Consider the following 11,787-nt stretch of genomic DNA (forward strand, 5'->3'; position numbering starts at 1 on the left):
TATCCATTCTGCTTCTGGAGGATGTATCGTTGCAGATTGAAGGGCCTATCACTTTCCAAAGTGCCCTGTCTGAAGCCTCGTGGTACTCGAGCTTTATTACAAGCGCATGGAAATCGAATCCTTGGAGTTTGAGCTAACATCGTTGCCGAAACTTGAGATGCTGAGGCTGGAAATGGCTTTTCTCGTCTGGAATTCCCCCCAAACATCAAGGAGATACGGAAGTCATTATTTTGCTGGATGAAAATATGACCGCAGAAGAGGGGGAAAAGGAAGCAAACCGCAGGGAAGATGAAGCCAAGAAGAATATTTAGGAAGCGGCTAGCCGCCAATCAAAATGAAGATAGGACGATTTTGAAGGTGGAATGAATGAGCTAAGCGAACAAGTGTAGTTTTTTTTTTCTTGTGCTTTGGGTTATCATTTCTCTTCTACTTTCTTTTTTTGCGGTAATTTCTCTTCTACTTTCTAGGATGACCTTTCCATTGCTTTCAGGCTGTACTCTTAATAAGATGCAAAAAAGAAATGTGTGTTAGGCATGTTTTGTACTCCAGCAAGTGTTAAGGTGGGTGGAAAGGCTAGAAAAAAAAGTGAAATTAAAATTTACTTTTATTTTCACTTAAAGCTGCATCAGTGGTATGAGTGGTGAATGGCACAGTTGGTGGCGTCCAAAATCTGTGAGTGAAGCTGTATCAATCTGCTCATGAAATTATGTTGCATTTTTTAAAACTGATGCAGATTTGTTTTGAGTGTTGTCTAGTTTTAGAGCTCCTCAATTCAAAAAAAAGAAGCAAAACCATGGCAGCCCAGCACAGCCACGCTCTGTCCATCACCAGCCGCACCACAGACGGAAACAGATTGGCAATGCCAAGTGGTGACCAAACGAACTAACGATGCCCAGTTCCACTGGAAAAGGGTCCAGAAACGTTTGGCACTCTTTCTTACCATAAAAAACTTGACCGTGTAAAGTAACAGATTCATTTCTAAGCAACAGACAGGTACAAGAGGCAGCAGTATTTGGAACCAAGCAGTTCCACAGTTTCATGCCCCACGCAGGTACATACCTCACTGCTTTACCAATAAAAATGCCCTAAAAAAAGTTTCTGGAGACATCAAACGATGAACCGTTTAGTCTTGGCTGGCGAAACGCGGGCTTCCGCGAATTTTGCCATGTAGAGTCGCTCAAGCTCAAGCAAACTCTTCACTTGCTGCAAGAAAAGAACTTCGGTTAGGACTTCCACGAACTTTGCCATGTAGAGTCGCTCAAGCATACATAAAAGAACAGTGAAACAAAACTCTAGCTCTATCCCTGTGCTGGGTACTGGACTTGGTTATGTTGGTCAGAGGAACTGTAGCTCTATCCCTGTGCTGGGTACTTTCATTTAAAAATGGCATATGCTAGTATTTCCCTGTGCAGGGAGATGCACCACCAGCCATGCCATTGCTCTACTTTCCTTGCCAGCCATGCCATTGCTCTTATCTTTTAGCATGACCAACTCTAGCATACCTGGTTGTACTAATGTACTTTTTGTACAAGGAACGATTGAAAAAGAATTCAGATCGCTATAACAGCTATGATGCTAAGTAAGTAGTAAATCAGTTTGCTGTAACTGTTACCCAGCATTGCCTTGTCCACTGTCCGGCAGATGTACCATTTGATCAAGTGATAAGCATACAAAATTGGTTAGCATCTCATGAGGCAAGACTTGGTGAACTCTACTCATTGTGCAAATATCAAAGTAAAGAGGACCAGATGGCATAAGCCAACGAACAAGGTGGGCATGCAAGAAGTTCAGAGCAAGTTGTGGCTTAGAATTCAGAGAGTACATAATTAAGGCTGTATGAAACAGTAAGTTTGCTAGGAAAGTTCTGATGAGCATATGGAGTAAGGACATCTGCTTGCTGTAGGAAGAAAGCAATACAAAAGATTTAAAAGATCGATGGGAGCTAAAGAGTCAATTAGCTGTTGTTATTCCCGTTTATGTTTGTAACTTTGTAATCCTTGTAAATACAAAGGGTATGTATAGTTGAATTGAATGTACTGGTAAGTACTGCACTCTAAGTGCATCTCGCATAACGTCTGACGCCCGAGTCAAATTCAGATATACACATTTAATCTAGACTGTTAAGAGTATATATAAATGAGTGCATTATCATATACTTGTGTTCCACTTCGTTTTGTAGCGTCATGCAATCCTTACATTTGTAAGAAGCATTTATTAAATGTAATATTTGCAATGCTACTTATTCGCATAAATAAGAGTATGTGAGAGTGCTGGCTGTGAGCGCCAGGCGTAACAGAACTTCCATCATAACTTGGGAGAAACTCTCTTCTGCTGCTCACATCTTTCTCTTCACCCACTCTTAACAGAAACAAACATCACTGAAATACTCCCTACAAACCCTCTGTTGATTTCCTACATCACAACTACAAGTTACCCGGGTCATTTAGGCTTCCAATCATGACAAGTGGAGGAACCTTTTCTGTTTCAGGTGACCGGTGGAGTGTATGCTTTGGAACACCTAGTTGCAGCCCAGCCAGGACTTGTGCAACATAATTGTTACATTGCACTCTGGTTCAATCTCCAGTTCTCCACTGACATTTGAACCAGCTGCAACTATCCATGCCGTATGGCAAATGGCACAACTATGAAATTGCTTCTACCACAGCAATACAACTTGATGCAGGAATAGTGTATGTTTTGATAATCGGGATCAATGCCAGCTTGAAACCATCTGGACTAAATAGCTCTAGGCTACATAGCCGGCCCTATGGCAAATGGCAACTCTTGGTCTTACCTCATAAGTCACATGACTCGAGAAAAGGTTGGTGATTCATGAGATATCAATTAAGATTCAGCCATACATGGATGAAAGAATAATGTAACCATCCATTAGCACTAATCCTGTGTGATGGGCTTAAGATGCCATCAACTTGGGCTGCCATGTCATACTTTCAGAACACCAGAAATAGATCCTTACACCTTGCGTAGCTAGAATTGGAAGGCTCAAAATCTAGCTAAAATTGCAGCCTTTGACGCATGATTGCTACCATGAAGGAAATGGATAGAAGACGCTTACGTGGACCGTGGACGGCCATGTTTATACTTAAGAGGCCGAAGAGAAGAATGTACTCTGGATTACGTCGACCGGAAGTATCAGGAACTTGAAATAGAGCTGGTTTGTAAATTGTAGACAGGGGCCAGGGGATACCTCTAAATTATAGCACAATGGTGTCCTTATAAACTAGCTAGTACAACAATTTAACACGATAAGGACGATGAAACGAAACACATCCGGAGTATTCAGTTCCGGACTGAGGCCTATTTCGATCACTGAATCGACTTTAACCTTCGTTGAAATGCACTCTCAAGAGAAGAAAAATAACAGGATTTCACATGATACGATTCTTAAATCGTTAACTTTAGCTGCTGTATAAACATGATTCGGTCACTGGGGCACAGGTGGGATCCCATACCTGCTCAAGTCAACTCGTCGTCTCTCATGACGCGCTCGCCGGAGGCCCCGCCCCCGGTGCCGCCACCGCCGCCGCCGGAGCCAGCGGCTTCGTCTTCCTCCCGGAGGATCATCTGCATATCGTTGACGCGCGTCCGGACGACGTTGGTGATCATGACTGCGCGCGAAATCAGCGAAATCAGCGCCGGCGGCGGCGGTGGATTGCACGACTAGGGATACGGGGAGGAGGGGAGGGGATGGGGTGGCTTACTCGCGGCGGTGCCCAGGGTCCAGATCCACAGGATCTTGAGGCCGGGGCTCTTCTGGCTCCACCTGGTCACCATTGGAGCCGCGACGAACTTGAGCGCGGTGGTGGGCTGGAGGGAGCGGCGCGGATTTCAGGCAGATTTTCGGCCGGCTTGGAGGACGACGAAGTTAGCAAGGGCTTTGGGTTTTTTCAGAGTAACATTTCGCTTGTTTTATGAGGATTGTTTAGTAATATCAGCTTCCAGAAGAGAAGTAAGGCCCTTCACTAGGCTGGTCACAATAGGCAAGAACATAAGCTAGTAACTTACACATTTCTCTAGACTATGTTACTACCTTCATAGTAGGTAGGAACATCTATGTAGTGTCATGCAACGATGTATTTATTAGGTTATAGACTCACTGTTTTTTGGAGTATGTGATGTTCCGGTAACTTAACTAGTTACCACAAGCACCTCTCTCTTCATTAAATATGTGCCACATAAGTAAAGTTGTATTGGAGTGTGTGATGTTACTTCTAAGTTCCTCCCCATTGTAAAGCGAGGGAGCTAGATTGCGTACTGGCTGTGTACGAGAGGGGGAAAGAAAACGCGTCGTTCCACGGGTGGGGACAAAAGAGAGAGCAGTTCTTTTTAACTGCGTTTTGATTTTCGTTTTGTGATTTTTCTCGCCCTAGGCCAAGATGGCCGAATTTCGGTCGTTTTTAAAAATTTCGGCCGAAATTTGACAAAATTTTGACTGAAATTTGATTAAAATTTGACCAAAATTTCTCAAATTTGACCAATTTCGGCAGAAGATAGATTTCGCCCTAGGCCGAGATGGCCGAAATTCGGCCGAAATCCATTTTTTACGGCCGAAATTCAAAACCGGCGGCTAGGGTTCCCCGGCGCCGCCACAGCTACAGCCACCGGCGCCATCCCTGCTCGTCCAGCGCTGGCCACTGGAGAAGGTGGGCGCCGTCTCCGTCTCCGTCGCCGTCGCCGTCGCCGCCTCCGACATCGACCTCAACCTCGACCGTGTCTGCGGCAGCGGCAAGGACCTCCGCCCGTAGGTCTCCTTCTCGTCAAGCGAGCGCTCGGGACGAGCAGGTACTTCTCTTCTCCGGCCTTTTGGCAGTTGGGATCCTCTCTCTTCTCGTCGTGCCTAGGGTTGTCATCATTGCCACCCCTCCCCATCCCAGGATCTCAATCTCGAGTGGGGGACAGACGCGGCCACGGGCAGCCGCCGGGGACGCCTCTGCATCGTCGGAGGCGGAATTAGGGGAGCAGCAGGCGGCGATTCTGGTGGTGGAAACATTGGGTGTCCTCGGCCAGTGCTGGTTGTCCTCGCTGGCAACCTCACCGGCTCCAACCCGTCCGTAGGTATTGCTACTCCTTCTCGGTTGTTCTTTGATTTTCTGCGCAATCCATGCTTTAGTTTATGATTCTTGGTGTACGATGTGCTCTATCTACCTTTTTTTTTACCTATTTTGGTTGATGGTCGTTACATATGCAAAAGGAGAGGTGCAGCGTGGGGACTGGCTTACTAAGAAAAACAAATCTATATGAAGATTAATTGTAAGGATGTGATGCTTCAAGGACATGATGTGCATGATTAGGGTCTGGTGCTTTTAACTACAATCTGCGACTTATTTACTGACTCCTTTCCAGTTGTAATTTTTTATCTTCTGGTCTGGTGCTTTTATGTAAAACTTATTTACTGATTCCTTTCCAACTGTATTATTTATCTTGTGACATAGGCCGAGCTGGGGACGAGAGACATGACACATTCGTTTGCTACCGTTTCTCCACGTAATCTGATTCTCTGTAATGTTTGCCCAGACACTAAAAGGGTGCAGGTCGAGATGATGGTGCTGAGCACGGATGGGAATGGCGAGATGCGGATGTGCGTGCTGCAGCCCAGCAATTTTTCAGGCCAGGCAATTCAAGCTTGGTGAGGTTCGTTGCTGGATACGCAATGTCTCAATTGGGCAAGGTATTCGAAGCAGCCGTTTGCTCATTACTGTATTACTATTTACTAAAATGAACCCTGAGCCTGCACCCGAGTTACCTTAACTACTAAGGAGCTTTTTCTTAAGATGAACGCCATGGACTATTTCCGTAGAAGTACATGTTTATTAGCCATTTGTCTTGCTGTAGTCGAAAAGTTTCTAACATGCTCGCATATTTGCCCTGCAGGATTTGGCAATGAAATCTGATGATAGTGTTGTATCTCATGCTGCACATTTCATGGTTGGCATGCTAACTGGGAGTCTAGCTCACGTAACATCCAATGTATTTTTGCATAAACTTTTACATTTAGTTTTGCAATTGCAGTTACAGTCCCAGTGTGTAGATTATTAGATTCATTTAGGTTTAGATTTGATGTATGATGCTATATTCAATTGTCCTGTCTACTACTGTAGGAACCTTTTTGTGTTGGTTTGTCATCTCATATCAATATATCATCTTCGAAGTCTCATTCAGAACCTATAATAACTGTGAAACCACTGAGCAGGCTGTTCATATTCTGATCGATGATAATCTAGATCTTGGACTGCGCTAATATTTATATTTAATCTGTTTACTTGATCTCCTCTTGTTGATTCCATTTCGTCTTATTAGTTCACTGCTATGCTAGATTCTAATACACACTCATTGTTTCGTTTTGCACTTCTGCTTTTCAGGAGCGATCAGAATGAAGGTGAGGGGGTTGCAGAGGAGGAAATAAGAGGAGTAGAAAATTAAGGAGACGAATCCAAGGATCTGTGTATGTATATTAATTTCCTACTGCTAATTACGTACATTTGATAATACTTGTCGTAGCCGGCCGGGAAGTAACTAGAAATTAATGCAGACCGGAGGGGAGGACATGAGGCCCATATATGATGGCTCGTACTGGTAAAGCAAGTTGACAGGCAGCAACATGAGCACCAAAGGACATCATCACCATCCGAGTGCCCTAGCTGCTATCGCTTGCTGTGAGTATTTTTGCCCCAAGTGAGATTACGATATCATGCATCCTCTTTCCTATTTATTGCTAATATCAGCACAATGCTTTGGTCCTCTTCACGTTTTATTTGTTCTGCTTATATACCTTGCAATCATTATGATGGTAAGTAGCCAATGGTATAGTGTTGCTTCTCTTACTATGCCATCAGCCATTTTTGGACTTCTTAACTTTGTTGCCAAAGGTATACGTAGGCCTTAAATATACACATCATAGCAGAAGTATGGGATGTTCTGTTAGTTATTTGGTTTATGTCAAGCTATGTGTCGGCCTTCTCCTTCTGCTTCTTCCACAAGCATAAATTTTGCTTGCACATTATAATTACCAAATGCATAATTTTTCCTTGTAGGCTAAATTCTGTCAGGTTACTTAGATCTATTTGAAGTTACATTTCCATTATTTTTCCTGTTCCCACTAAAGCGGTTTCAAAGGAAATAGAGCGAATTGACCAACTTTTCTATACATATGCTGATAGCTCATCCAGCATGAAGTTACACTTGTCTGCCATTATTTTTTATGTATACTCAAGGTAGCCATCCTTCCATTTAGATATTCTACATATACTCTCCAATTAGGGATATCATGCTTGGTAAAAATAAGAGTTGTTTTATACGAATCATTGTAAATAGTAATTTAACAGTTTTCAATGCTTATGTAATCCCATTCATGAAAATGTATACTGTAGTTGATACATATAATTTCGATGCAGCTAAATGTTAGCTTCAAACAACTCCCATCATGCGAGCAGGTGTAAGAGACTTCTTGATTGGGTAGTTTAGGTTGAACTTTGGTGCAGAAGTAAGAATGTTAATTATGTTACCTCCTGTTCTTATGAGAAAATAGTTTTCGTGAGAATTATCCCTGTTATAAATACATCATTTCGTTTACTGATTTTAGGTCTGTTGTGGGTGTTAGAGGAGATAGATCGGGCAGAACTACAACCTGAGGTTGTGTAGGTTTAGGGATACCTCTTGCCAAGGTTATATTTTAGGTTTTGACGAAACACAAAAATATATACTCCCTCCGTCCCATAATATAAGAACGTTTTTAACACTACACTAGTGTCAAAAATGTCCTTATATTATGGGACAGAGGGAGTAATATTTAAATAAAGCCCAGTTCATCTGTGAAATAATTATGAATATCAATCCAATAAAGGTATGATGTACAGTGGCAATAACATTTTATAATTCTTTGGTAAGATCACTGAAAACTATTAAATTATGTTCTCTAATTTATTATAGTTAGCTTTGTTTCAGATTGGGTGTTAATAGAAACCATATCCATGTATTGATGGATTCACATTTCAAGGGAAACTACTGAAAACGAAAGGCGACATCTTTGATATTTTTTTTACTCATTATTCACAATGTGAACTTTGGGACTGTCTAAACGAAACTATGACATGATATGTTTCCTTTATTCTTGATTTGTTCAATTTCATACACCTGCTCTGCCCTAGGTTCAAACGACAAAATCTATAGCCTCACTCTGAAGGTCCAAGGAGGTGGAAGCACCAACCATGCCCTCAACAGAGCTGCTCCATTGGATTTCAATCCAAGGATGACATCCAAGAAAAGGTACCCAGCTTCTTTTATAGCTTTAACCATACTAGAGTAGATATATATGGTGCACTTGGCAAGGATATTATTGAGGAATTGCAAGATGATGGGCTGAATTTTGCATTGAAATTGTGAGGCGAGGCTCAGAAAGATACAATGGTTACTTGCGGCGACAACGACGGCGAAGACTGGACCGGGATCTGGGACGGTGGATGTATTGAGCTCGAGCTGAAGATCAGCCACTCCATCCACGACCAATGCTTCTTTTCCTTATTTTCATGGAGATGATTTCAGTACTCTTTATCCGTGTCATGTTAGAGCCAAGATGCATGTGCCACTCGTTCCATCAAGTGTCTAATGAACTTTCAGTTTTGTTCCTGGTTTATCTTGGCTTCTTGCTGCTTAATATGCCTATGATTCAATAACAATACCTACTATAAAAAAAGAAAATGGAAGGGGTGCCTCCTACCTGGCACCGCCCAACTTGCTCTCTTTGTTCAATATTGTGTCGAGTCCCCAAGGGAACATGGTGCTGTATAAACAATAGTGGAAAGCACAGGGCTCTTGAGAATTAGGATTTGTTGGTTTCAGTCGTTTCAAGTTTTACTCGTGAAAACCTTGAGATTAGTTTGTCTGTTGAGAACAATATAGGGTCAATATAAACTCTGGGATACATCTAAAAAAAGTTTGGAGATCATATTTTGTTTTTGCTATGTCACCAGCACCAGATGATCAAGTTTTTCTTTTTGTTGCTGAAAGGATTTTTTTTGTTTTTTTTCTAAGGACGTGTCCAATGTGGTGCTACTTGCCTAGCGTGATTTTTGTTGGCATTGCTGAGAAGAGTTCGACGCTGCTCAACATTTTTGCCTCAAAAATAAAAAGTCTGACGCCTACCAATTCTCCTACTGAGGCTCCTATGAACGGCCGATCGTCAATTTGAGGTAATTGGATGAAATGCAAATAAGCAGCTGACTTAGGAAGTGTAAGTACAATGATCTGGTAGGTAATTGGGCTGCTTAAATATTTCCTCTGATTAGTAGTTTAATTTACCAATAGGTACTGGCAGTAAAAGAAACTGACATCCAATCAGTCTCAGGGATTGAATGATTTAGTTACCACATTGTGTCAGTTAGTCTGCTCTTTGTTCCAACATGAATGATCTATATTACTTAATCATGTGTAATTTTCTTTCCTTTTGCTCTGTTGTAAGTGGATGTATAGTTTGCCAGTTTTCATCTCTGTTTAGATGGGTTTTAACCAAAGCTCCTGAGTACTCGCTTGCTTTGTTTTTTTAAGCAACTACAAATTGTATGGGCATTTGAAGTTGTAGCTTATAATTCTCGTGATGAGATTGCAGGATATTCGTGTTGAGGCTGCAAAGAAGAGGCACTGTGCCACCAAGAGTCTGTATGGTCTCGCTGTTCTACGCTATTGACGACCATACCACCGTCTATGCATAGAATCCATGTGCCGTGTTTCCTGTTTCTCCAAGGCCTTTTAATTCTGCCATATGATGTGAGGAAATATGCCTCTGCTTTATTATCTATATCATAGTTCATGTAACCTCTAAAAATCCAGTCCTTGAATGTGTTGTATTCGCACAACTGTCTTATTGTTTCAGTTAGAAACTTCTCTGAATGTGTTGCTTTTGCACAACTGTCTTATTATTTGAGTTAGAACTTGCATGTATCATACTTCATCTCCTTGTGCCATGAGTCTGATGGAATAACATCAAGTAATACACATAGGAAAGTGCAAGGGGCGCGTCCAACCTGGCACCGCCCAGCTTTCCCTCAGGCGGCGCGCCAAGGGCGCGCCCCAACCACTAGTGTAGGCCAAAAGTGGTGCCAAATTCACCTTTACTTCATTTGGCACCGGTGCTCTCCATTGCCCAAACGCTGCCATAAATTTTTTTCTGGGAACCGGAGCATCTACTTGCTTCGATAAACTAAGCCATAAACTAAGTCTGTTAAACTAAGTCTGATGCTCAAGGGAAGAAGCGGCAGTGAGCAAGGGAAGAAGCGGCAGTGAGCCAGGAGCAAGACGCTGCTAGTGGGGCAACTGTTGCTGATATACACTTGTTTATATGGGTGGGTCTGACTCTCAATCGATGCCCAATTCTTCCACAGTGTGCGGGCGGTGCTAAATATATTTCATCTGGCATCATCGTCTGCGTGGCATACTTTTCAGAGTTGTGACATCGAACACATTGTGAAAGGCCTAAGAAGATAAAACATTGTAACAAGATCAGCTCCGGCTATGTCAGCTACACCCGGATTTGCAAATCCGACCCCTCAAACCCCGGCGGACGCGTCTAGTGACCGATCACGCCTCATACTTGGTGTTATGCATCCGAGTCTATCATATCTCATCCCTAAATCCATACAAATCATGCAAAAAAAATCATACGTACTACGAACACGCTAGCTAACTACGCTTCATCATCGGAAATGTCCACGACGTCGGTGCCGGGCGCCCGGTAGTTGGGCACGAAGGAGGGCTCCGGCTCCTCATCATGATCATCCATATATGCAAGCATCTTGTCGACTTCAGAGGGAACCGAGGATCACCTGCTGCTCTGCCTGCATATCCGCGTCCCCAGCGTCCCTCACATTCTCCTCCTCTTCTTCCTCCTCCTCCTCCACCGCCAAGTCCTCCTCTGAATCCCCGCGGCGATCCGGGGTTTGTGCCTTGCCCGGATCTACTCAAGGAGCTGTAGTCAGCGCTCCGACGTTAGATATTGGTAGCTCCCTACCCGGCGGTGTGGGGTCATGGCTACTAGTGGTGGCGGATGACGATTGAAAAGTGGCGGCGGCAGCGAAAGGGGGGAAATGTGGACGGGGTAGGGTTTCGGTGTCCGCGGTTAGCTTAAATGACCGGACTAGGGCACTACGCAGCATGCCGGAGCAGCGCCATGCAGTGCCATCGGTCCATGGGAGGAGACAAGCTTCGGACTGCCGGGTTTTGGAGTATTATCATGTGGGACCCCATTGCCAGTCCAACATGGCAGACGCGCCTGGACCTCCACATATCCGCCCCAGATTTGGGCTGGATATGAGGGGTGTCGGTCAGCCCGGGCGTTTGATGCCCATTTGAGACGCCCGTTTGGGTCGTCTGTTGGGTAACGTAGTAATTTCAAAAAAATTCCTACGCACACGCAAGATCATGGTGATGCATAGCAACGAGAGGGGAGAGTGTTGTCTACGTACCCTCGTAGACCGTAAGCAGAAGCATTATGACAACGCGTTGATGTAGTTGTACGTCTTCACGATCGAACGATCCTAGTACCGAAAGTACGGCACCTCCGCGGTCTGCACACGTTCGGCTCGATGATGTCCCACGAACTCATGATCCAGTAGAGTGTCGGGGGAGAGCTTCATTAGCACGACGGCGTGATGACGATGATGATGAAGCTACCGGCGCAGGGCTTCGCCTAAGCACTGCAACGATATGACCAAGGTGGATTATGGTGGACGGGGGCACTGCACACGGCTAAGAGATCAATGATCAATTTGTGTCTAT

At 43.8% G+C, this 11,787-nt stretch overlaps 1 protein-coding gene and 1 long non-coding RNA gene across 4 annotated transcripts; one reads left to right on the forward strand and one right to left on the reverse strand.

The window, feature by feature from the left end:
* Positions 1-922: 922 nt before the first annotated feature.
* LOC119365958 lies at positions 923-3,940 on the reverse strand. The gene is made up of 3 exons (XM_037631612.1): positions 3,723-3,940; positions 3,474-3,629; positions 923-1,203 (listed from the first exon to the last, which is right to left on the reverse strand). The coding sequence occupies exons 1-2, from the start codon at positions 3,793-3,795 to the stop codon at positions 3,478-3,480; spliced, it is 225 nt and encodes a 74-aa protein (XP_037487509.1). The 5' UTR covers positions 3,796-3,940; the 3' UTR covers positions 923-1,203; positions 3,474-3,477.
* Positions 3,941-4,562: 622 nt separating this feature from the next.
* Positions 4,563-9,899, forward strand: LOC119365959. 3 transcript variants are annotated; one of them, XR_005175838.1, is made up of 9 exons: positions 4,563-4,803; positions 4,896-5,076; positions 5,536-5,689; positions 5,893-5,988; positions 6,381-6,463; positions 6,551-6,674; positions 7,413-8,283; positions 9,049-9,206; positions 9,623-9,899. It is a non-coding gene; the product is annotated as an uncharacterized LOC119365959 (long non-coding RNA). The 3 variants fall into 3 exon arrangements; XR_005175839.1 differs by having other exon boundaries at positions 4,564-4,803; positions 8,166-8,283; XR_005175837.1 differs by having other exon boundaries at positions 6,551-8,283.
* Positions 9,900-11,787: the final 1,888 nt, after the last annotated feature.

The sequence above is a fragment of the Triticum dicoccoides genome, chromosome 2B (genome assembly GCF_002162155.2).
Source record: "Triticum dicoccoides isolate Atlit2015 ecotype Zavitan chromosome 2B, WEW_v2.0, whole genome shotgun sequence".
NCBI lineage: Eukaryota > Viridiplantae > Streptophyta > Magnoliopsida > Poales > Poaceae > Triticum > Triticum dicoccoides.

Coding starts and splice junctions, on each gene's coding strand:
- LOC119365958 (XM_037631612.1), bottom strand. CDS start 3,795: ATGGTGACCAGGTGGAGCCAGAAGAGCCCCGGCCTCAAGATCCTGTGG. Junction 3,630..3,722: donor GACCCTGGGCACCGCCGCGA/GTAAGCCACCCC, acceptor TTTCGCGCGCAG/TCATGATCACCAACGTCGTC.